Below are 22306 nucleotides of genomic sequence, written 5' to 3'. Positions count from 1 at the left end.
GTAATATTATTATTATTTTTTGTATTTGCACAGCTTGTTTTCTTTTGCACATTGGTTGGTTGTCAGTCTTTTTGTGTAGTTTTTCATTTATTCTATTGTATTTCTTTGTTCTACTGTGAATGCTCGCAAGAAAATGAATCTCAGGATTGTATATGGTGACATGCATATTTTGATAATAAATTTACTTTTAAGTCAAGGATCCATTTGCAGAGGCCCAGGTTTGGGAGCTTGTTGATTAGTACTGAGGGATTGATGATGTTGAGCACTGAGCTGTAATCAATAAACAGCCTCTTGGTAGTCGAGGTTTCAGACTGCCCAAAAGACCATGAGTTTTGGGTAAGGTTTGAGATCATGATCTTCAAACACCATTTCCTCCAGTCAGCTAAAGGGTCTACTGGAATTTTGAAGGGGTAGTGAATTTCATCATCAACATCAACACTGGAAGGTGGCTCCTGAGAAAGAAGCTATCTCTGTGAACCTCTGTTGTCAGAAAATAGAGTGAAGCAACATATTAGCATAATCTGATTTGCCCTAGAAGTATTTTATTGGATGATGTAAAGGGAACTTTACTCCATACTTGCCCTAGAAGAGGTTAAAGGAGTGTTTTGGTGATGGCTTTACTTTATGATCTAACCATAAAGTATCTATCCTGGGGTCAAAAATGAAACAATATGGGGGAGCTTTACTCTATATCTAGCCATGCTATACTTGGTATGGCTAGATATACTTGAAGTGTTTGATGGGGCAGTGGGGTGTGGACTGTCCTCCAAACCTAATATAGTCACACCACTCCCATCATGTCTCCATGTGGGGAAAATCACATTCACTGACATATGTCTCATTGTGATGTGGTATTCAATTCCTGAGAATGGATCTTTAGCAGCAGTGTTGTTAGGAAGATCGTTCAGTAACGTTTTTGAGTAGCAGATTAACGGGATATACTGCCACCTAATGGAGAGCACATTTGAGCTTTTAGGATCTAATCTGTAGTTTTCAATTAATTGCCAAATAGGGCACAGTTTACTGTTGTTAATAAAGTTAATATAGTTTGCAGAGGTTCTACAGGAGGCGCATAAACACTGAGTAGTCTTTATTTGATTGGGGAAAGTATAAAAGAAGTGATAGTCACCCTAAAATTAAAGCTGGGATGTCATAGAGTAATGAAAGATTTGATCTACGTTTGTGCAACACTTTTCACAGTATCTGGATATTTTGAATTGATTTACGGTCTGTGAAGTGTAGTTACTGTTGCGATGTAGGAAAGCGGTGTTTTCTCCCTCATGCTGTTTAACTTGCAGCCAAGCATTGAGGGTCATTTGAAAAGTTTGAAAATAACGTGCTGAATTTTGTTGGGTTAATCTATTAACAGATACAAAAGCAAGGCACGTAGATGGAGTTAAGGCAGCAATAAACTATGATTTACATGAATGAAGGTTCAAGGGGCTATGAGTGAATTGCAATAATATAGATTTAAAGCAAATGTACGTACTTTACTGTAGCACTGCCAAATCAATCCTGCAATCAAAGGTATAATGTTAGAAATTGAATTGGTGGCTATGATATAAAAGTCTGCTATTTGCAGAGGCGTAACCTTCAAAAATATTTGTAAAATGTGGCTTTATACCATGTCCAGCTTCTCAGAAATTTACTTTTCAGCTAGCAGATGTGTAGTGCAGTGTTGAGAAGTAACAGTTGTGTATATATGCTTTGATTCAAGTGCTGTGATAACTGTTAACTTCTTAAGGTTGATAATCACAGTTAGCTTGCTCTGTTAGTTTTCTAATGGGAAGCTCTCTGTCCAAACATGGACTGCACACTGAATAAATACAGTCTGCAGAGTTGGATCGCCTATCAAGGGGAAACGCAGCAAGGACTTTAACCATCTGAAGTCATCTGGTACATTTGTGCTGATGTGCCCTGGCAATAGAGGAAGTCAGTACATTTCTGGTAAAGAAATAAATAGTGAAAATAACACGATCTGTGCAACATTTATGAGAAAAGAGGCAAAAATGAATGAAGCAATTGCACTAAAGTTCACCTGAGCCAGCACACACTTGGTTCTGGAGCAGTATAGTAGTAATTACAGCATAAATTTGACATGGACTGATAGCTTTTGCACAAAAAGCTGGCAAACTTCTGGGTTTTCCCACTATTATTTCCAGCTAAATAATGGGACAACAGTTGAGGAAGGAATTTGAATGCAGGAATTGAAAATACTAGACCACAAATCCATATCTGCAACAAAGAGGAAACAGAATGTATAGCTAAAGATAACCTCGAATCCTCTTGAGCCCAATTACAAATGCTCTGAAGGATTGTGTTGGAGGCAACATCTTAGTACACTCCTGGACCCCTGCTGAACAGGACAATTGCAGCATTAGAAGGAAGGAAAATCTCCATAACACTTGGAATAGATAAATTTTTTTATCATTTTACTGCTAAGAACAGACAAAATCTGATTTTGAATGAATGAACAACAACGTCTTTCATTGTGTCCTTAATGCAGTGGTGTCAGACAGCACTTCATTGAAAATAAAGCAAAAGTTGAAACTGAGCCAAAGAATATGACAATGAAGATAGGTGACAGAGCACTTGGCAAGAGAGGTAAGCAGTTTCTTAAAAGAGGAAAGATTGTGGAGAAATCTGAAATGGAATTCCAGAGATTCCTACTTAGAGCCCCTGAAGGATATACAGAAGGTCAGAGTTGCAGGAATGTAGAGTTGTTACAGGACTGTGGGAGATTGCAGAGTTACAAAAGGACATCAGAGAAGACCCTGAAGGTAAAGGAAAGATATTGGGAGGCAACCAGCAAAGCACTAGAATGGTCCATTCCAGAGGTTATAAAAGAAACATCATTGAGGGTTGCAGCATCTGATGTGCCAAACCAGGATTAGATGTGGGTGATTTTGGGATAGAGAAGATACAGAGTTGGAAGTTCAGCTCAGAGATAAGTAGGATTCCAAGATTGTGATTGGTCTGGTTCAACCTGTGGCTATGGACAAAGGAAACAAATGGAATTAGTGGTTTAGGAATTATGACTGAAAGCAGAGGACTCCAATTAACAATTGTGATAGTAACATGCCTGTTATTAGGGTGGCATAGTAGATAGTGCTTCTTCCTTACAGTTCCAGCAAGCCAATTTCCCCCCCACCCCCATTTCTGGTGCTCTCCATGTGGAGTTATTCTCTGTAACTTGGAGGGTCTCCCCTAGGCTCTGGTTTCTCTTGACATTCCGAAGTTGTGCTTGTTGGAAAGTAAATTGGCAACTGTAAATTGTTCCTAATGTAGGTCGGTGATGGGGTAATTGTGGCAGGAGTTGATGGGCTTGTGAGAGGGAGTAGGTAGGGTGGTGGTAAATGGGATTCCTCTGAGATTTTTTGTCACTATTAGAATATGAAATATTCAAGGCATAGAAAATTAGCATCTGTGAAACACTTTTATTTGTGTTATTTAAAAATACAAATATCATTGCTCTGTCTTAAGTACATACTAAAAAAGTAAGTGTGCTACTTTATTTTGAAGGAAGCAACTTCCATCCTAATTCATCAGAATCTTTCCACCAGCTTTAATTTGCATCAGGATTACGCTCCACGGGCCCAGGTGAATTCAACTCTGTCAACACCTAAAAAAGTACAAACAAAGCAATCAGCTCAATTTATACCCAATCTATTGCTTTAAGCATTCAGTCTGCTCATTGCCGACACACTGTAGCCGCAGTATGTACCATCTACAGGAGGCTTCTCCGACAGTACCTTTGAAACCAATGACCTCTTCAACCTTGAAGGACAAGGACAGAAGGAAATATTACCACCTTTTGATTTGAACAAATATTAGTTATTTCAGCATCGCTGAAGAGTCAAAATCCTGAAACATCCTATCTAATAGCATTGTGGGAGTACTTTCACCACAGGGACTTTTTTAAAAAAGAGGCTCATCGCCATCTCAAGAGTATGAAGCTATGCCAGCAATTCCAACATTGCATATTTTTTTAAATTTGCTAAATAATACCTATACAAAATACTTAAAAGAAATAATTCGGATTAAAATACTTATCTGCAAAATATGCACCTAAAGTACTTACATTCAAAATAAATATTTTCAAGAAACAGATATTTCAAAATATAACTGTGCAAGAAATAGTAAATACAAGAAATAAACACATTGAAAATATCAAAAACATACTTTAAAATACTCATAGAAATTAAAAAAACAGGCTATTTCTTTGCCAATCCAAAGAAATAGTCTACGAAGAAATACCTAAACGCCTAAATAGTAAAATAGCTGGAATAAATACTACTACAATCTGAAAAATACCTAAACGCATATGTGAAAGTACTTATCTAGAGGGTATTCTCATATTCGAAAACATTAATCCATGCAAATTCTTATCTACAAAAGAATGAAGGGTACTGATAAAATACTTATGAATAAAATATCTTTATTTAAAAAGTAGTTACAAAAACAGCAATGTAAGTTAGAAATCGAAATTGGCTAAAGCAAAATATGAAAAGTTCATGAGAATACAGTAAACTTTTTGTGTGCACTTGACTGTTAGACCATCCCATTCACAATCCATGCGGGCAGGGAGCTGGCGCCCTGTCACGTACATAATTCGTCCCCCCTCCTTGTGTGATTTAAATAATTTCTTACCTATTCAGATTCTGGGGCATGCCCTTCCCTGCCTATTTAAAAAGGGGGGAATAGCAGACTGAGCAATGTCGTGGAGCGATCAAGCTGCTGCAAACAATGCTCGGGATCTGCGTACTGCTCGTCTGGCTGGGTTTTTCCAGCCAGTTCCGTGCGCAAGCTGCAATGATAGAGTGTGCTCCATGCAGTGAGGAGGAGATGTCCTCCTGCCACCCCCCCAGGGGCTGCGAGCTGGTGAGAGAGTCCGGCTGCGGCTGCTGCCTGACATGCGCGCTGGCGGAGGGAGCGGCGTGCGGTGTGTACACCGAGAGTTGCGCGTCTGGCCTGAAGTGTATGCCCCGCGGCGGGGAGAGGGCGCCGCTTCAGGCGCTGCTGCAAGGTCGGGGCATATGCCGCAGGTCGAAGCGTAAGAATCTAGTTCAGCACACTGGTGAGTGGGAAACGATCGTGCAGATAGAACAAAGGGGTTGCATCTGAGATTGGTTTAACAAGCAATCTAAACTGATATAATTTATCTTGATATAATTTTTCGGAATTATAATTCCAAGTTCTAAGTGGTGTAACTAAATTAGGCAATGCAAATGCGAACTGTATGGAGCCAAACCATAAAACATCTGCTGTTTGAAATACTCTGGGATCAGTGGGCGAGATTTTTTTTAAAATGGCTTGTGAGCAAAATAGATTCTAAATATTTGAGATTTGTGTGTTGAATAAAGTCGTAAGGAGTGGATTGTAGTCTAGGGACAGCGGATTCGCATTAGGAAATTGCATTTCTGTAGGTAAGAAGAACGCGATGTCCCTATAGCGGTTGAATATCCTGACATAGCTGACACCGGGTGAGGTACGTGGAGCGTCGCTGACCTCTTCTAAAGGGTATTTTGGGGAGGGGGGGACTTGGAAAAAATGGGCTTTGGATTTTTTCAACTTGCAAATTGTTCACAAGGAGCAAAGAAAAGAATCAGTCTGCAAAACAAACAAAAATTATAATCTTGCAAAAGTTTGAGTATGTTCAGTAAATCAAAATTAAAATTTCCCGAGGATAGAGAGTGCAAAAATCTAAATGCTGCATGCACAATGAGCAATTTCTGCGTACTGGAACGTTGTATTACTGCCCAAACCATAAATTGATTGTTCTCCTATCCCCAATGAAGCGAGTTTAGTTATTTAAAAAATGTAGTATGTGTAAGGAAGATCCCATAAGTGTCATTGATTGAAAGATAAATGTATGGAAACGAGGACAAAGATTCCCAGCTTGCTTCTGAAATTGCACCATTCCTTTGAGAGAACAGATGGGGCCTCAATTTTTCATCTTACCTGAAAGACAGCATCTCCAGCAGTGTAGTACTCCTTCTGCACTGTGCTGGGACTGTTGATATTATAAGTTTCCCTAAAGTGGGAGTTGAACTTATGCCGATCTTGTTCAGAGGTGAGGGAGCTACTTCTGAGCTATGGCTGACATACACCTCTGTAAGAACAAAAGTTGACTCCACAAATACGTAATGAATCCATAAGACCACATCTAGTGAGATCCCCCTGTTGACAAGAACTGTTACTGCAACAGTTTTTTGTCTTCACTCTGCACTTCCACTAATACTTGCCTGTTAGTAGCATGTGATCATTGCTCAGAAGTAAACTAAAGTGGTTTGTGCGTTACATACAAGAGCTTCTAATGAAATTGAAGGAGAGTTTTTCTTTATCTAAGATGCTTATCCAATTGTGGCTTTATCAAAACTGTGATCTCCCATAAGTAATGCGGAAGCTGGAGCTTGTTGCAGTAATTTGCTAAATTCCTTGTCTGCTTAGAAATATGTAGCTTTGTGAGACAACTGTGCTTTTATTCTTTCTTTAGAAAATTTTAAATTTCTTTGCATGTGTCTGGGCTCGCTATTTGACTAGGCTGTTCACATTTGTATCCCTATAGGAAACCTGGACGCTGATGAAAAATACGCCTTGGGAAAGAGACAAGATGGCAAAAACCATGGAAAGTCGCTTGAAGGTCCTAGCCACCACTTGAAACTGAAACCTCATCGTGGAAATCGCTATTCAGCATTGGGAACTGTGCACACTGTGACGAACCCTTCAAAGCCTACTCCGGTAACTACACTTCTGCCAGATTCTGAATATGTAAGTAGCAGGTTCAGGTGAACACAAAGCACCACAACAAATTCAATTACATGTTTTAGGGGTTGCTACACAGAAATTAGGATTCCTATATCAGAGAATTTGAAGTACAAATAAGAAATGAGTATTAATGATCAGCATTTGAAAACTTGGTCTCGCAGGCGTAATAGAAGTGTTCCATAAATAAGAAGTGTTGCCCAATTTGTGTCTGGTTTCTTCAATGTACCATGAGCAGCAAATGCATTGTACAAAATTGAGAAAAGGTAATTTATCTATAAAAGTGTTTTTATTTCATATTTCCTGCATCTAAGGTATTTCACTCTGCATTTGACTGTACGTTGGACTGATTCTGACTGATCGTTTAAGACCAAGCAATACTAGAAGCATGTAAATTCACAGAAGTAGGTCCTATCAGCTATCACTTCAAAATGCCATTTATTTCTTTGCAGGACCATTAAAAGAGCTGGGGAGGTGTAGTAAGGGGAACCCCCTGACCTTTAAGTCCTTGGCAGCAGATGACTGATGATGTTCAAACAATGAAATTGGGGTGATTTGGGGGGGAGAGGTGGTGGAGATGGGTGACCAAAGTTAGAGATACACAGGAGGGTGATAAAGTAAGAGCATGAGATATTTGGAATAGAGGGTGAAAGTTTTCAAAGTGCAGCGTTACTTGAACAACACTAGATGATGGTATGGACTCTTTTATCATTTTAGCTTTATGGAGACTGGAATAAAGAATAAAAACTGAAAATGCAGCTTTTTTTTAAGAAGAAACAATCAATATTTGAGATTGAAAATCCTTCATCAGAATGAGAAAGACATGCCTAGGGTGCATTAGAATAGCCAAGTCTAGAGGTAACAAAGGTGTGGATGAGTTTCAGCAACGGATGGGTTGAGATAGGGACAGAATCTGGTAATGTTGCAGAAGAGGAAATCACCAGACTTAGCGTGGTTCTGTAGCCTGAAGCTCTTCTCTAGATGAGTTAAGTAAAGTTTGATTTATTGATCTTTATTTAACTTTCTCTATCAATGCACTAGTAAATCTGAGCATAATATTAAATCTCTTGCAAAATAATCCATAAAGAGAACAGACTCCATAATCTGAAATTCTGAGGACTGATTCAGCTTTTCTATATAGATCACTGCAACCTGGTAGAAGAGCCTTTTACTAATGACAATATTTGTGGCTGCAGTATTACGTACGTTCTGACTGAAGTTTCTGTGGAAAAATAGATCCATTATATGAGTGTGCTTCTCAATTTAATGGGCATTTGTATTTCATATATTGATCGTGGTTTCAAATGTAAATTCTGGTTTAAAAGCTGTTCTGAGTTTAAGTCTCTTCAGAAATGAGCGAGTCGACAGCAAGTTGTAATCAATTCGGTGAAAGAGTTACTTCAGCTGAAATAGTTAACTCCTGGATTCACGCAACCTTGAGGATTGAGTCTCCATGTTTATCAGCCCACACAGAGTAAAATGGAACAGTTCCCTCCTTTCTGGTACTGTAGATCTTGCATGTGCTTCGGGGTCAGCCCTGGTATATGTACAATGGAATTGTACATTGGGAATCGGGAACACTCTTGTAGTCATAGCTGGTGATTTCAGAAAAGCTTCTACAGAAAACACCAGATACAGAGGTGTAGTGAGGCTGAAGTGTGCTTTGGAGCACATTTTCATGGCATCATTAAGAGCTTCTTAATTTTCACCTTTGATCTGCTCTGCCGTAGCTCGTCTACTACAAAAACTCTCATCCATCTTGACTATTCCAACTTGCTCCTGGTTGACTTGCCTCAATCTACTCTTTAAAAACTTGAGCTCATCCATACTCTGCCTGCTGCTGAGTGCACACCAAATCCCATTTAGCTGTGTTCTCTGGCATAACTGCCTGTGAATGAAGCTATTCCTCAATTTATAAATTCTCATCCTTGATTGCAAATCTCCTTGCCCTTCTCTATTTGCATATAATCTAGGAACAGGAGTAGACCATTTGGCCCTTCAAGCCTGCTCCACTATTCAATGAGATCATGGCCTGAATCGATTGTAACCTCAGCTCTGAGATCCTTCCCTACTCTGGTAAACGTTATTCTCTTGTAAAGAATCTTTCGTTCACCATCCTTTTAAGGAAGTGTAGAGAGCGCAGAAGTTGTTGGGCTGGAAGGGATTACAGTCAAGATGGGGCCCCCGTCTTCTGTGCTCTCTACACTCCATGTCTGACCCCTTCCTCATCTAAGGGTCTAATTGTGTCAGCTGCCAAGACCCTGAAGACCTGCAACACACTCTAACTCAGCTTCTGCATCTTTTTTTTTTAATACTCAAAAACTACCCCAATGTCAAGGAGAGGTTTATGGATGTGACCCTCTGATCCTGCCTACATTGTGATGAGTCTGCAAGTGAAGTAACTGCTGGCGAAGTGGAGACCCATCAGATAGTCTTAAGCAATTAAAAGCAGATTCACAAAACAACACCCCTTCTATCCTTCCCTCAAAGTCTATGCTGTCCAAAAATAAATGTCATAAACTGGAATTTTCTCTTTTCCCAGAATGCAATTCCTAACAAGCAGATTTAATTAGTCCTGAATTCTGTCATAAATAGTATTAAACTTGGTTCAGAAGCTTTTAAACAAGTGGTCTAAACATTTCATTAACCTTTTAAAAGTAGTTCAAGTTTGTGTCTTACACTTGCTTTTGCTCAATGTATTTGTTGCCACTATTTTCAATGAGTGAGGTTGAGTGGTGGAATCTAGGATTAGTTCCCAGGTTGCTATCCCAGGTAGCTGTAATGACAAGCAATACTTAACCAGTTTCTGAAGCTACCATCTGAAAGGCATTGAGAGTCAGTGCTAGTTTGCAGAAAAATGGTGAATTTGTGCCTGTTTCTTACAGACTTCTGAGTGAAGAGAAGGTATTGTTTTAGGGTGTTGCACTTGAGACATTCATGAACAGGCATTTTTAAAGCTAATCAAGAAAAAATTAAGTCTGAAGAGTAATATTTTTTTCTTTTTTTTAAAAAAAAAAGTACCAATTTTCTCTGAATATTTGGGATATTATGGTTATTTGTTTGACATAGGATTTTGGAGCCAGGAGGGACTTCAGTGGCACCACTAAGAGTTCCAGATAGCCCTTTCAACTTGCCTTGCTGATTGTTGTCTGATCATTGATCTGTTCTTAGGGCCCATGTCGGAGGGAAATGGAGTTGATTCTGCAGGATCTGAAGCCGGAATTTTTCCGCAGTCCAGAAGACATCTACATCCCAAACTGTGATAAGAGAGGCTACTACCGAAACAGACAGGTAAACATTGAACCCAAAGTAGTAAATGCTTCTGCCATTTGTGATTATGTGCCTGCTAAAGCAACAGTCATTTCCAAAGACGAGCGCTATGAAAGAAAAGAAGAAAAGGACAGCAACTATTTTGTTTTAAACAGTCTGACATCTTGACTTTGTTTTCCATTCCCCTCCAGACTCATTGTGGCCCCTGCCTTCTTGGGTATGATCAGTTAACTTGCTGACCAAAAGCAGAACCCTCAGCTTTGTGTCAGTTAGAATTGGATGAGAAATTTAGGGCATCACTATCGCGTAGCAGTTAGTGTGACACCATTACAGTTCGGGGTGTAGGAGAATTTGTACGTTCTTCCCATGTGTGTGTAGGTTTCCTCGGTGCTCTGATTTCCTCTCAGTCCAAAGGTGTAGTGATTAGTAGGTTAATTGTTCATTATAAATTGTCCTGTGATTAGGCTAAGGTTAAATTGGTGGGTTACTGGGTAGCACGACTCGGTGGGGTGAAACGGCCTGTTCTACACTGTATATCTCTAAGTTAATACAGAAGTCTGCATTTTCTGACTAATATTTTAATGTTTCTGTTGACCTTTTTAATAAAATTATTAATTTTTTTTTGCTATTGTTACTACAGAGTCCAGGCCTGAGATATAGGATAAGATGTCTGTTGTTACGTCAGGGGTACAATTATTCTTATTCCTAAAGTAGGGAAGAGAAAACATTGAGATGGGATCGGGCAGGGACTGCTACAATTGTACCTCTGTTTAGACAAAGCCACAACTAAATTTGCCTAGCCATCTTTCATAACAGATATTAATATTTCAGGTTCCCATTAAAAGCTCCCATTTGACTATTTGGAGGAAAAATAGAAAGTTACCCCCCCTTGTCCTGTCTAAAATTTATTCCACCATCAATGCTAAAAAGGGATTCTTTGCAAAATTACTGTGTTAAGGGACAAAGGGGATAACTTTCTATTTTTCCTCCAAATACATATTTTGGTGTACATATTGGCTGGAACATTGAATACACTTCAAGCGTACTTATTGGTTATGAATTTTTTTCTGGGTTATTTGGGGAATGAAAGATTGTGCAGATAAGTGTATATTATGATTTAATGCCATGTTTTTAATGTTTTGTAGTGTAAACCATCAAAAGGCAGAAAGCGTGGCCATTGCTGGTGTGTGGATAGATATGGTCACTCAATTCCTGGGCTGCCAAGCAGGAAAAGGTCTGTGTCCTGTTCACAAACTGCATCTTCTGAAGAAGCTGGATATTAGTTTGTGCAGGGCGGTATTGCCTGAAGTTTCCGAAGAGAAGATTAAATTAGAAATGAGATCTCTCCAATCAATCTTGCTCCGTATCTGTAGGTCAACTCCAAAAAAGGTTTGCAGGCTTTCTTGGAGTCACGTCTGATGGAAGTAGTTTAGTTTAAAGATTAGAAAACATGCAACAACTGCTCTGAGAGTCTTCTGAAATCTGACTTTAATTCTAATTCCTGGTTGTTCCGAACATGGGGCCAAATTCTTTAGCCAGATTGTTTCAGCGCCAAGTCCCTGCCAGTAATATAATCCACTGGCATGGTTTCTATGCCCCATAGCTTGATCATTTCTTCATCCCAGCACCAGTCTCGAGCTGGAGCTACAGAAAGTCCTCCTGGTGAAGTTGTTTCTGTTAAAACACTCAAGTTAAATCTGAAATTGCCATTTCACAGAACACCCAGAATATAGTAGAGAGCTTCTCCTGGTAACACAGTGAGTGAAAGCACTAGCTGAACTAGCACTGAAAGACACCGACTAGGTCAGTGCAGTATTAGTTCCCATCCATTGGCCCCTGCTGGAGAAAGTGCACATTTGTTGCTCTGTTCAATGGTGATGCAAAGCTTAACAACTCTCTCTATTCAACTTCTTGCATACAGCAGTAGTCATATGAGATGGCACCACATCCCAGCACAGGTGAATACTTTCAGGAGAGGAAAAATAGTTTAATAGATGAAGTGGCATAGCAGTAACATTACTGAACCAGGAATGCAGAGGCCTAAACTAATTGAACACAGTACTGTGTGGCATCTGGGTAGGTGTTCCCATCTACTAATACATGGTTTGAATTAGCCTTTGGAGCAGGATAATCAGAAACTTTTTTTGTTAATGTCATTTTAAGGCATTCAGGATGATACAAAAGAAAACCTTTGAATAAACAGATCTGTTTCACCTCTGTTTAGTTTTATTATTAAACCTTACACAATTGGTAACCAGAAGAATAAGCACTGACTATATTTAAAGGTGGCTATCTTTGAGTCAGACAATTGTTTTATTGCTCTTCCATCAGCGCTGTGCAGCAATGCTTTTTTTTAAAACAATAAAGGTTACTGTCCTGCTTTCCTCCAAGCTTAATATTTTGAAATTTGTTTAACATTCAGTTTAAAACCTCCCTGTTAAGTTTCAGGATGCTTCTTGTGAACGTACTGTCCTCGATGTGTTTCTCTGCATACAACCCATGCAATTTTATATCACTTTACAGAACTTGATAAACACTATGTATTTTTTTTACTGGGAATATGATGCACCTAAATATTTAAAGTCCACGAACAGAAGTAATGAAGTAGTATTTTGAAATGTAGTATGTCTAAGATCAATAAATGCTTCTTTGTGATAAATTGGTGGTTGCTTTGAAATTGGGAATGCTTTTGCGTTTTATTTAATAAAATCTTTCAACAATTTGGTCAGTATGTCATGTTCCTCATCTATAATGCATCTGGGATAAGTAGCTATGTAACACTTGATGATAGTTAGCCAGTCAGTGTGAAAAAGAACATGGGGCTCATCCAAAACTGATCAAGGGAGAGTATTGCATGACAGAAATTGGCAGCAGAATTCCATGCTGTTCATACAAGGGGGTGGGGGAACAGGTGAAAGCATCCTCATTGGAGTACACCTTCTGTTTCACTGAATGATGCAACGCACAGAAAAGCCATTTACTCTGTTGTATAGAGCTGGCTGACTCCTCTGAGTGACTATTCAATGAAATTATGGCTGATGCTCTGCCTTGTGTACCTGAGGTGCATAATCTCCAATGTCAAACAATCTGCTGGGGGAACTGCGGATTGAGCAGCATTTGGGGAGAGTGAAGGAATTTGGGTCAAAGCCCTGCATCAGAACTGTGGGGAGATGGCCTGTATGAAGAGGAGAGCAGGTAGTGAAATAGGGGCAGAGATCATCCTTCACTACACCCCCCCCCCCTCTTTATACTGGTACTTTCCTTTTCTGCTTTTGCCTGATGCGGGGTTTTGACCCAAAACATTGACAATTTCTCCCACACTGCCCTCAGATACTGCTTGACCTGCTGGCTTCCCCCAGATTCCAGCATCTGCGGTTTCTCAGTGTAAGAAAGCCTGAACTTAGCATGACTCGTTTACAGAGCCAGCGTAAGGTTGGGGTTCAATTCCCACAGCAGTCTGCAAGCAGTTTGTATGTGACTACATGGGTTTCCTCCCACATTCCAAAGATGTACATTTGGAGTTAGTGCGTTGTGGGCATGTTGTGTTGCTGCTGGAAGCATAGTAACACTTGCAGGCAGCTCCCAGCACATCCTTGCTGATTTTACTTGGTGCAAGCGGTGCATTTCACTATGATATAAATGTGACAAATCTTCCATCTTTGTGTATGCTTGATTTTACAAGGTCCCTTTGAAATTGAAAATTCTGAAGATTCTTGTGAAGTGATTTTTATTTTCCCCTTATCTTAGTCTAAAACAGCGAACCCCTTATCCTGAGACCATGCCTCTCCCTATTTCTAGACACTTGAGCTGAGGAAATGGCATCTTGCTATCAATCTTCAATCCCCTTTGAACTAATAGTATTGTCTCACTCAAAATACACAAGCAATTCTTCAGATGTCTGGAAATCCGGAGCAACACAAAAATTCTGGAGGAGCTCAGCAGGTCAGGCAACATCTATGAAGGAGAATAAACAGGCCAAAACTTCATCTTCAGGAAACAAAGGGGCAAGAAGTTGTTGGGGGGGGAGGGGGACAAGTTGGCAGATAATGGGTGAAGCCAGGTGAGAGGGAAGATGGGTGAAGGAAGAGGGATGAAGTGAGAAGCTGGGAGGCAATAGCTGGAAAAGGAATCTGATAGGAAAGGAGAGTGGACCATGAGGGAAAGGGAAGGAGGTGATGGACAGGAAGGGAAAGGGAAAAAGTTAACCTTTTTTATGCCATAGACCCCTACCATTAATTGAGGGGTCTGTGGACCCCAGGTTGGTAACCCCTGCCATAGATGTTTCTTGTCCTGGTAAATTCCTCGAGCATTTTATGAACTGCCTCACTTTCTCTACAGTTCTGATTCTCACCCCTCTTAAAGTATTTATTCCCACTCACTAAACATTACCATTGAATCTGTTTCTACCATCCTTCCGGACATTGCACTCCGTAGTAGAAAAAAAATTCTCTTATTTGCCTCTTAAATCTGTAATTACTGACCTAAAAATCAGGTATTTATCCCATAAACGCCATTAAACCTCTTTGTTTGAACCCCTCTGCTAATATGCACCTTGAATTTTCTCAGCTACTGGGATACCAAACCTTATCTTCTCTAGTCTGCACATGTCTGAAGTGCCTCAATATATGTATTTTTTTAAATTATGCTGCAGTCAGCTTCAGGGTCATGCTAAATGAAGCAATGCCTGTTGTAAAGGTAATGATTAAACCCTTTACAACTGATCAATTGCCCTTGATCCTGACCTGAAATGCAACTGTTGATGTTTTTCAGAATTTTGCAGATTTCCAAACGCATTCCATTCTGAAGAAAGCTTGGCAGTTGAAATATTAAAGAATTTTGGGTACTGTTGTTCAGACGAGCTGCAACCCACACATGATGTGAAACAGATTGCATTTTCCACTGGGCCACCTGGAGTAATGAATAACACATTGCAGAGGAGTGCGTGTGTGTGGGGGACTGGGGGGTGGGAAGATGCAGAAGAAAGGGAAAGGAGTGGAGCAGGTTTAACTGAGGCTGCACCAAAGGAAGAATGATGGAATGATTGAGACTGGACAGGAGGAGGGAAAATGGCCCAACTGTGCCAAGGTGGGGGCAACACAGTTGCAGCAACCCAGCAACCCAGATTTAATCCTGTCTGTGTGGATTCTTTACATTCTCCCTATGACTGTGGGTTTTCCCCGGTTTCCTCTGACATTCCTAAGAGGTGTAGGTTGGTTACTGCCTGCTATACTGCTGGCATTTAGGGCAGCAATGAATGTCCTCCATCTTTGTCCATGGCCATATACCATTGCACTCAGATGTAGAAGGATTCTTCATTGCCGTTTCCATAACAATTTTCTTTCGACCAGTCAGGGTTGTTAGTCCTGAGCTGAACCTCCGAACCTGGAGGAATGGTGAACCACTCTTAGTCTAGCCTCTACCCTTTGATCTGTTTGGAATGGGTGACCCTACCAAGAGCCAAAACATAAAGCCCTGACTCCAGCCAACATAGCCCACCGGGTCAATAAGGCTCACAAGCTTCCAAACCATGACAAAGTTGCAGTCCTCTTGGAGGTGGTAGGTTACTAGGCTGCTGTAAATTGCCTCTAGTGTGTGGGTGAGTGGCAGAGTCTGCAGGGTGTTGACAGAATGTGGAGAGAGAATGGGATTCATGTAGGATTACTGCAAAGGAGTAGTTGATAGTCAGAATGGATTTGGTGAGCTGAATAACACACACAGAATGCTGGAGGGACTCAGCAGGCCAGGTAGCAACTATGAAAAAGAGTACAGTTGACGTTTCAGGCCAGACTCCTCAGCATTTTTTCTCCAGTCCTGATGAAGGGTCTCAGCCCAAAACATCAACTGTACTCTTTTTCCGTTGATGCTGCCTGGCCCGCTGAGTTCCTCCAGCATTTTGTGTGTGTTGCTCGGATTGCCTCTGCAGATTTTCTCTTGTTTGTGATTGGTCAACTGAATAGACAATAGACAATAGGTGCAGAAGTAGACCATTCGGCCCTTCGAGCCTGCACCGCCATTTTGAGATCATGGCTGATCAACTACTATCAATACCCGGTTCCTGCCTTGTCCCCATATCCCTTGATTCCCCTATCCATAAGATACCTATCTAGCTCCTTCTTGAAAGCATCCAGAGAATTGGCCTCCACTACCTTCCGAGGCAGTGCATTCCAAATCCCCACAACTCTCTGGGAGAAGAAGTTTTTCCTTAACTCTGTCCTAAATGACCTACCCCTTATTCTCAAACCATGCCCTCTGGTACTGGACTCTCCCAGCATCTGGAACATATTTCCTGCCTCTATCTTGTCCAATCCCTTAATAATCTTATATGTTTCAATCAGATCCCCTCTCAATCTCCTTAATTCCAGCGTGTACAAGCCCAGTCTCTCTAACCTCTCTGCGTAAGACAGTCCAGACATCCCAGGAATTAACCTCGTGAATCTACGCTGCACTTCCTCTGCAGCCAGGATGTCCTTCCTTAACCCTGGAGACCAAAACTGTACACAATACTCCAGGTGTGGTCTCACCAGGCCTCTGTACAAATGCAAGAGGATTTCCTTGCTCTTGTACACAATTCCCTTTGTAAGAAAGGCCAACATTCCATTAGCCTTCTCCACTGCCTGCTGTACTTGCTCATTCACCTTCAGTGACTGATGAACAAGGACTCCTAGATCTCTTTATATTTCTCCCTTACCTAACTCTACACCGTTCAGATAATAATCTGCCTTCCTGTTCTTACTCCCAAAGTGGATAACCTCACACTTATTCACATTAAACGTCATCTGCCAAGTATCTGCCCACTCACCCAGCCTATCCAAGTCACCCTGAATTCTCCTAACATCCTCATCACATGTCACACTGCCACCCAGTATAGTATCATCAGCAAACTTGCCGATGTTATTTTCAATGCCTTCATCCAAATCATTGACGTAAATTGTAAACAGCTGTGGTCCCAATACCGAGCCCTGTGGCACCCCACTAGTCACCACCTGCCATTCTGAGAAACACCCATTCACCGCTACCCTTTGCTTTCTATCTGCCAACCAGTTTTCTATCCATGTCAATGTCTTCCCCCCGATGCCCTGAGCTTTGATTTTACCCACCAATCTCCTATGTGGGACCTTATCAAATGCCTTCTGAAAATCGAGGTACACTATATCCACTGGATCTCCCCCGTCTAACTTCCTGGTTACATCCTCGAAAAACTCCAACAGATTAGTCAAGCATGATTTACCCTTGGTAAATCCATGCTGGCTCGGCCCGATCCTATCACTGCTATCTAGATATGCCACTATTTCATCCTTAATAATGGACTCTAGCACCTTCCCCACCACCGATGTCAGGCTGACAGGTCGATAGTTCTCTGTTTCCTCCCTCCCTCCTTTCTTAAAAAGTGGGATAACATTAGCCATTCTCCAATCCTCAGGAACTGATCCTGAATCTAAGGAACATTGGAAAATGATTACCAATGCATCCACAATTTCCAGGGCCACCTCCTTTAGTACCCTAGGATGCAGACCATCTGGACCTGGGGATTTGTCAGCCTTCGGTCCCATCAGTCTACTCATCACCATTTCCTCCCTAATGTCAATCTGTTTCATTTCCTCTGTTACCCTATGTCCTTAGCCCATCCATACATCTGGGAGATTGCTTGTGTCTTCCTTAGTGAAAACAGATCTAAAGTACTCATTAAATTCTTCTGCCATTTCTCTGTTTCCCATAACAATTTCACACAATTCATTCTTCAACGCCCAACATTGTTCTTAACTATCTTCTTTCTCTTCACATACTTAAAAAAGCTTTTGCTATCTTCCTTTATATTCCTGGCTAGCTTGCGTTCGTACCTCATTTTTTCTCCCTGTATTGTCTTTTTAGTTAAGTTCTGTTGTTCCTTAAAAACTTCCCACTCACCTTAGCTCTATCATATTTCCTTTTTTTTAATGCTATGCAATCTCTGACTTCCTTTGTCAACCACTGTGGCCCCTTTCCCCCCTTTGAATCCTTCCTTCTCCAGGGGATGAACTGGTTTTGCACCTTGTGCTTTATTCCCAAGAATACCTGCCATTGCTGTTCCACCGTCTTTTCTGCTAGGCTATCCGTCCAGTCAACTTTGGCCAGCTCCTCCCTCATGGCTCCATAGTTTCCCCTGTTCATCTGCAACACTGACACCTCCGAGCTGCCCTTATCCTTCTCAAATTGCAGATAAAAGCTTATCATATTGTGATCACTACCTCCTAATGGCTCCTTTACTGCGAGATCGCTTATCAAATCCTGTTCATTACATAACACTAAATCCAGAATAGTCTTGTCCCTGGTCAGCTCTCGTACAAGCTGTTCCAAGAATGCATCCCGTAGGCACTCTACAAACTCCCTATCCTGTGGTCCAGTACCAACCTGATTCTCCCAGTTCACCTGCATGTTGAAATCCCCCATAACTACTGCGACATTACCTTTGCCACATGCCAATGTTAACTCCCTATTCAACTTGCACCCAATATCCATGCTACTGTTTGGTAGCCTGTAGACAACACCCATTTGGGTCATTTTGCCCTTACTGTTCTTCAGTTCTATCCACACAGACTCTACTTCTCCTGACCCTATGTCCCCCCCTTGCAAAGGACTGAATCTCATTCCTCACCAACAGAGCCACCCCACCCCCTCTGCCCACATTTCTGTCCCTACGATAGCACGTATACCCTTGTACATTCATTTCCCAGGTCTGATCTCCCTGCAGCCATGTCTCTGTTATCCCAACAACATCATAGTTACCCATTCGCACCTGGGCTTCAAGCTCATCCGCCTTATTTCTGACACTTTGTGCATTCAGATATAGAATTTTGAGCCCATTTCTCCTCTCTCTGTTTGAATCGCTGCCTATTGTGCTTAACCCAGCTCCCTGAACTCCCATCAGGCTATACGCCCCTAGAATTTTGTTGTCCTTCCTAAATTTACTTATTCTTTCTGCACATTTAACTCCGTGTTCCGTCAGACCATCCCTCTGTACATGAGTCCTCCTTATCACTTGTTCCGCCCCACCTTTCTCTACTACACACTTAATATTCCGGAACCGTGTAGTCCCCACCTGTCCTTTATTCTTCCTCTCACTATCCTCTCTCACATTCTGGATCCCCGCCCCCTGCAAATTTAGTTTAAGCCCCCCCCCCCAAGAAGCACTAGCAAACTTCCCTTCAAGAATGTTAGTACCGCTCCAGTTCAGGTGTAAACCATCTGTTTATAGCCTGTTTCTGACCCATGTCTAACACTATGTGACTGAAATAGGGGAACTGAAATGTATGAACATATGTGTACAAATACTTTCTTTGTTCAAAACTTACCAAAGCATTTTACAATCAATAAATGATCATTAAAGTGAAGACGTTGTAGTTGCTTTATTAATGTATAGAAATACAGGCCATTTGCACTCAACTTCTTGCACATTCTGTAAGCAAATTAGCAATCAGAACTTGCAACTAAATATTGTCTTTTAATATAGAGGCATGAAACACAATAGATGCCAGGCCATGCATCAAGAAGGTTTGAATGAGGATTTTTCAGAAAGAGTAGGTAATTTAGGGAGACAATTCCAGAGCACAGAGTTCAGAAAACCTAAGGCAGAGGTCATGATGGTAAGCTGAAGACAGGCACACATGAATCCAGAACTAGAGTAATGTCCTGGGATGAAATGGTTGTAGGGAGAGTAAAAATTATAGATGAGAAGAGGCAAAGCAACAAACAAACTGCTGGAAGATCTCGGCAGGAGATCCATGGAAGCAAAGAGACAGTCAACATTCAAGGTCATGATCTGCCATTAGGGCTGAGGGTGTACTGTAGAGGGAAGATGGTCAGTACATAGAGGTGAGGGAGACGGATGAGACAGGTGCTAGCAGGTGATAGGTGAAGGAGCTGAGTGATGGGTGGATGGAGCCAGGTGGGTGAGGGATAAGAATGTGAACCAAAGGGAAAGAGACCCTGGTTTGTAGGGAAGAGGGTGATATGCAGAAGGAAGCAAGTGGGAAAGCCTAGTTACCAGGGGGTGGGGGAGGGGCAATGGGCTGGAAAAGGTGGACAAGGAGTGGGAGGGAAACTAGATGGACTGAAGGGAGTAGGAAAGGAACACAGGAGGTGTGCGTAACCTAAAAATGGAAAAATTAATATTCATACCATCAGGCCACTAGCTACCCAGGCAGAATGTGAGATGTTCTTCTAGTTTGCATTTGGCCTCACAGTGGCAGTGGAGGAAATCAAGGACGGACAGGTGTGGGAATAGGAACGGGATTTAAAAGAAGGTTGCAAGTTTTGAACTAGCTTGGGTTACGAGCCACTATGGAAGAATATGAGCAGAGGTGAGCTGGACTTGGTGGGGGATAGCTGAACAATGGCAAAGTGAAGGAAAGGAGAGGCATTGGTAGTGGAACTGGCAGTTAATTTAGATATTGATCTTGCACAATGCTCTACAAGAACATCATCTGTGTTCACTGTGCAGAAATGGGGTCAGCGATACGAAGGCAACTGGAGAGTGAGGAAGGAAGCTGAACAGAGCTGAAAAGAAAAGCAAAGGCTCCAACACAAATAACAGGGAGGATTCTCCCACTGTCCTGAGGGGAGCAACTTCAGCACTTAGACCCAGAGGCAAAACATTTCCAACTCAGGACTATGTCATTTTATGAGGAACCTACAGGTAGTAGTGTTCTTGCTGTCCCATTGCCTTTGTTCTAGTTATACAGGTTGCAGGTTTGGGAGCTGTATATGTCCCAGTATCAGATGTGTGTGTGTGTGTGTGTGTGTGTGTGTGTGTGTGTGTGTGATATATGAGTTATGCTTCTCCCCCTCAAATTACAGTATGAACTCAATCACTGCCTTCTAAGGGTTCCTTTACAAGCTCCCTAATAAGATCTGGGCTATTATGCAACACCCAATCTAAGATAGCCTTTTCCTAAGTAGGCTCAAGCACAATCTGCTCCAAAAAGCCATCTTATAGGCATTCAACAAATTCCGTCTCTTGCGATCCGACACCGACCTGATTTTCCCCAATCCCCTTACATATTGAAGTCCCCCATTACAATTGTGACATTACCCTTACTACATGCCTTTTCCAGCTCCCTTTGCAATCTCAACCCCACATCTTAGCTACTATTTGGAGGCCTAGATATGATTCCCAGAATGTTTCTTTTTACCTTTGCAGCTTCTTAATGTCACCCACAAAGACCCAACATTCTCTGACCCTATGGTCACCTCTTTCTAAAGATGTAATTCCATCTCTTTCCAACAGAGTCACACCACCGCCTATGCCTTCCTGCCTGTCCTTTCAATACCAAGTATATGCGTTGATGCTAAGCTCCCAACTATGACCTTCTTCCAGCGAAGACTCAGTGATGCCCACAATGTCATTCCGCCCAATCTCTAATTGCGCCACGAGTTCATTCACCTTTTTCCGAATGCTACATGCATTTAAATACAACACCTTCAGTCCTGCATTCCTCACCTTCTTGAATTTGTAAGGCTTGTCCTTCCTTACGTTCATGTTACACCCATCATCTACTTATAAACCTGCTGGCTAATCCTCAACTCTATCACACTGGTTCCTATCCCCTTGCCATATTAGTTTAAACCACTCCCAACAGCTCTAGTAAACCTTGGATTCAAGTGCAACCTATCCTTTTTGTACAGGTCACACCAGCCCCAGGAGAGGTCCCAATGATCCAGAAATCTGAATCCCTGCCCCCTTCTCCAATTCTTTAGCCACGCATTTATCTGCCACCCCAATCTATTCCTATCCTTACTCTTGTGTGGCACAGGCAGCAACCGTGTGCCCTTTATTGTGTTCAATTTATGTCTTACTGGTGGATGCTGTTTATCTTTTTTATTACTATTTTTGATTTTCATTGCTATTTTATAGTTTTAAGAACAGCTTCTTCCCCTCTGCTATCAGATTTCTGAATGGTCCGTGAACCCATGAACACCACCCCATTATTCATCTTTTTCAACATTTACTTACTTCTCTAACTTACAGTGCACTGTTACCAGAAAACAACACAGTTCACAACGTATGTCAGTGATAGTAAACCTGATTTTCATTCCAATGATGCTCCGCATCTGTGATGTTGCTGCAGGTAAGTTTTTCATTGTACCTGTGCCACTTGTGTACGTGACAATAAACTTGATTTTGACGACACCCTGTGTGAAATCCTCTGAGAGAGGACAGAGAGAGAGAGAGAGAGAGAGAGAGAGAGAGAGAGAGAGAGGAGAGTAATTAAATCACAGTGATGAGTCAGAGGGG

At 41.5% G+C, this 22306-nt stretch overlaps 2 protein-coding genes and 1 long non-coding RNA gene across 4 annotated transcripts in view; 2 read left to right on the top strand and 1 right to left on the bottom strand.

Annotated features, from left to right (window-relative positions):
- Window positions 1-3422: 3422 nt before the first annotated feature.
- On the bottom strand, window positions 3423-6560 carry LOC132384690 (uncharacterized). Its single transcript, XR_009508984.1, has 2 exons — window positions 5962-6560; window positions 3423-3622 (listed from the first exon to the last, which is right to left on the bottom strand). It is a non-coding gene; the product is annotated as an uncharacterized LOC132384690 (long non-coding RNA).
- On the top strand, window positions 4702-12759 carry LOC132384687 (insulin-like growth factor-binding protein 5). Of its 2 annotated transcripts, none has more exons than XM_059956055.1 (4): window positions 4702-5077; window positions 6569-6741; window positions 9937-10056; window positions 11181-12759. In XM_059956055.1, exons 1-4 carry the CDS (start codon window positions 4747-4749, stop codon window positions 11316-11318), a joined length of 762 nt encoding a protein of 253 aa, XP_059812038.1. In that variant the 5' UTR covers window positions 4702-4746; the 3' UTR covers window positions 11319-12759. The 2 variants fall into 2 exon arrangements, with proteins under 2 accessions (XP_059812038.1, XP_059812037.1); XM_059956054.1 differs by having other exon boundaries at window positions 4704-5077; window positions 6569-6771.
- Window positions 12760-22300: 9541 nt separating this feature from the next.
- Window positions 22301-22306, top strand: part of LOC132384686 (sterol O-acyltransferase 2-like) — a 42932-nt gene continuing 42926 nt past the window's right edge. The window contains exon 1 of the mRNA XM_059956053.1: window positions 22301-22306. This exon is cut by the window's right edge and continues 202 nt beyond it. The gene's annotated coding sequence lies outside the window, so the exon portion shown is untranslated.

The sequence above is a fragment of the Hypanus sabinus genome, chromosome X1 (genome assembly GCF_030144855.1).
Source record: "Hypanus sabinus isolate sHypSab1 chromosome X1, sHypSab1.hap1, whole genome shotgun sequence".
Classification (NCBI taxonomy): domain Eukaryota; kingdom Metazoa; phylum Chordata; class Chondrichthyes; order Myliobatiformes; family Dasyatidae; genus Hypanus; species Hypanus sabinus.
This window is presented reverse-complemented; position numbering and strand designations above follow the sequence as displayed.

Excerpts from the sequence above, each read along its gene's own strand:
- LOC132384687 (XM_059956054.1), top strand. The coding sequence starts at position 4,747 with ATGCTCGGGATCTGCGTACTGCTCGTCTGGCTGGGTTTTTCCAGCCAG. Across the intron at positions 5,078-6,568 it reads GAATCTAGTTCAGCACACTG|GAAACCTGGACGCTGATGAA; the intron begins GTGAGTGGGAAA and ends GTATCCCTATAG. Across the intron at positions 6,772-9,936 it reads TTCTGCCAGATTCTGAATAT|GGCCCATGTCGGAGGGAAAT; the intron begins GTAAGTAGCAGG and ends ATCTGTTCTTAG.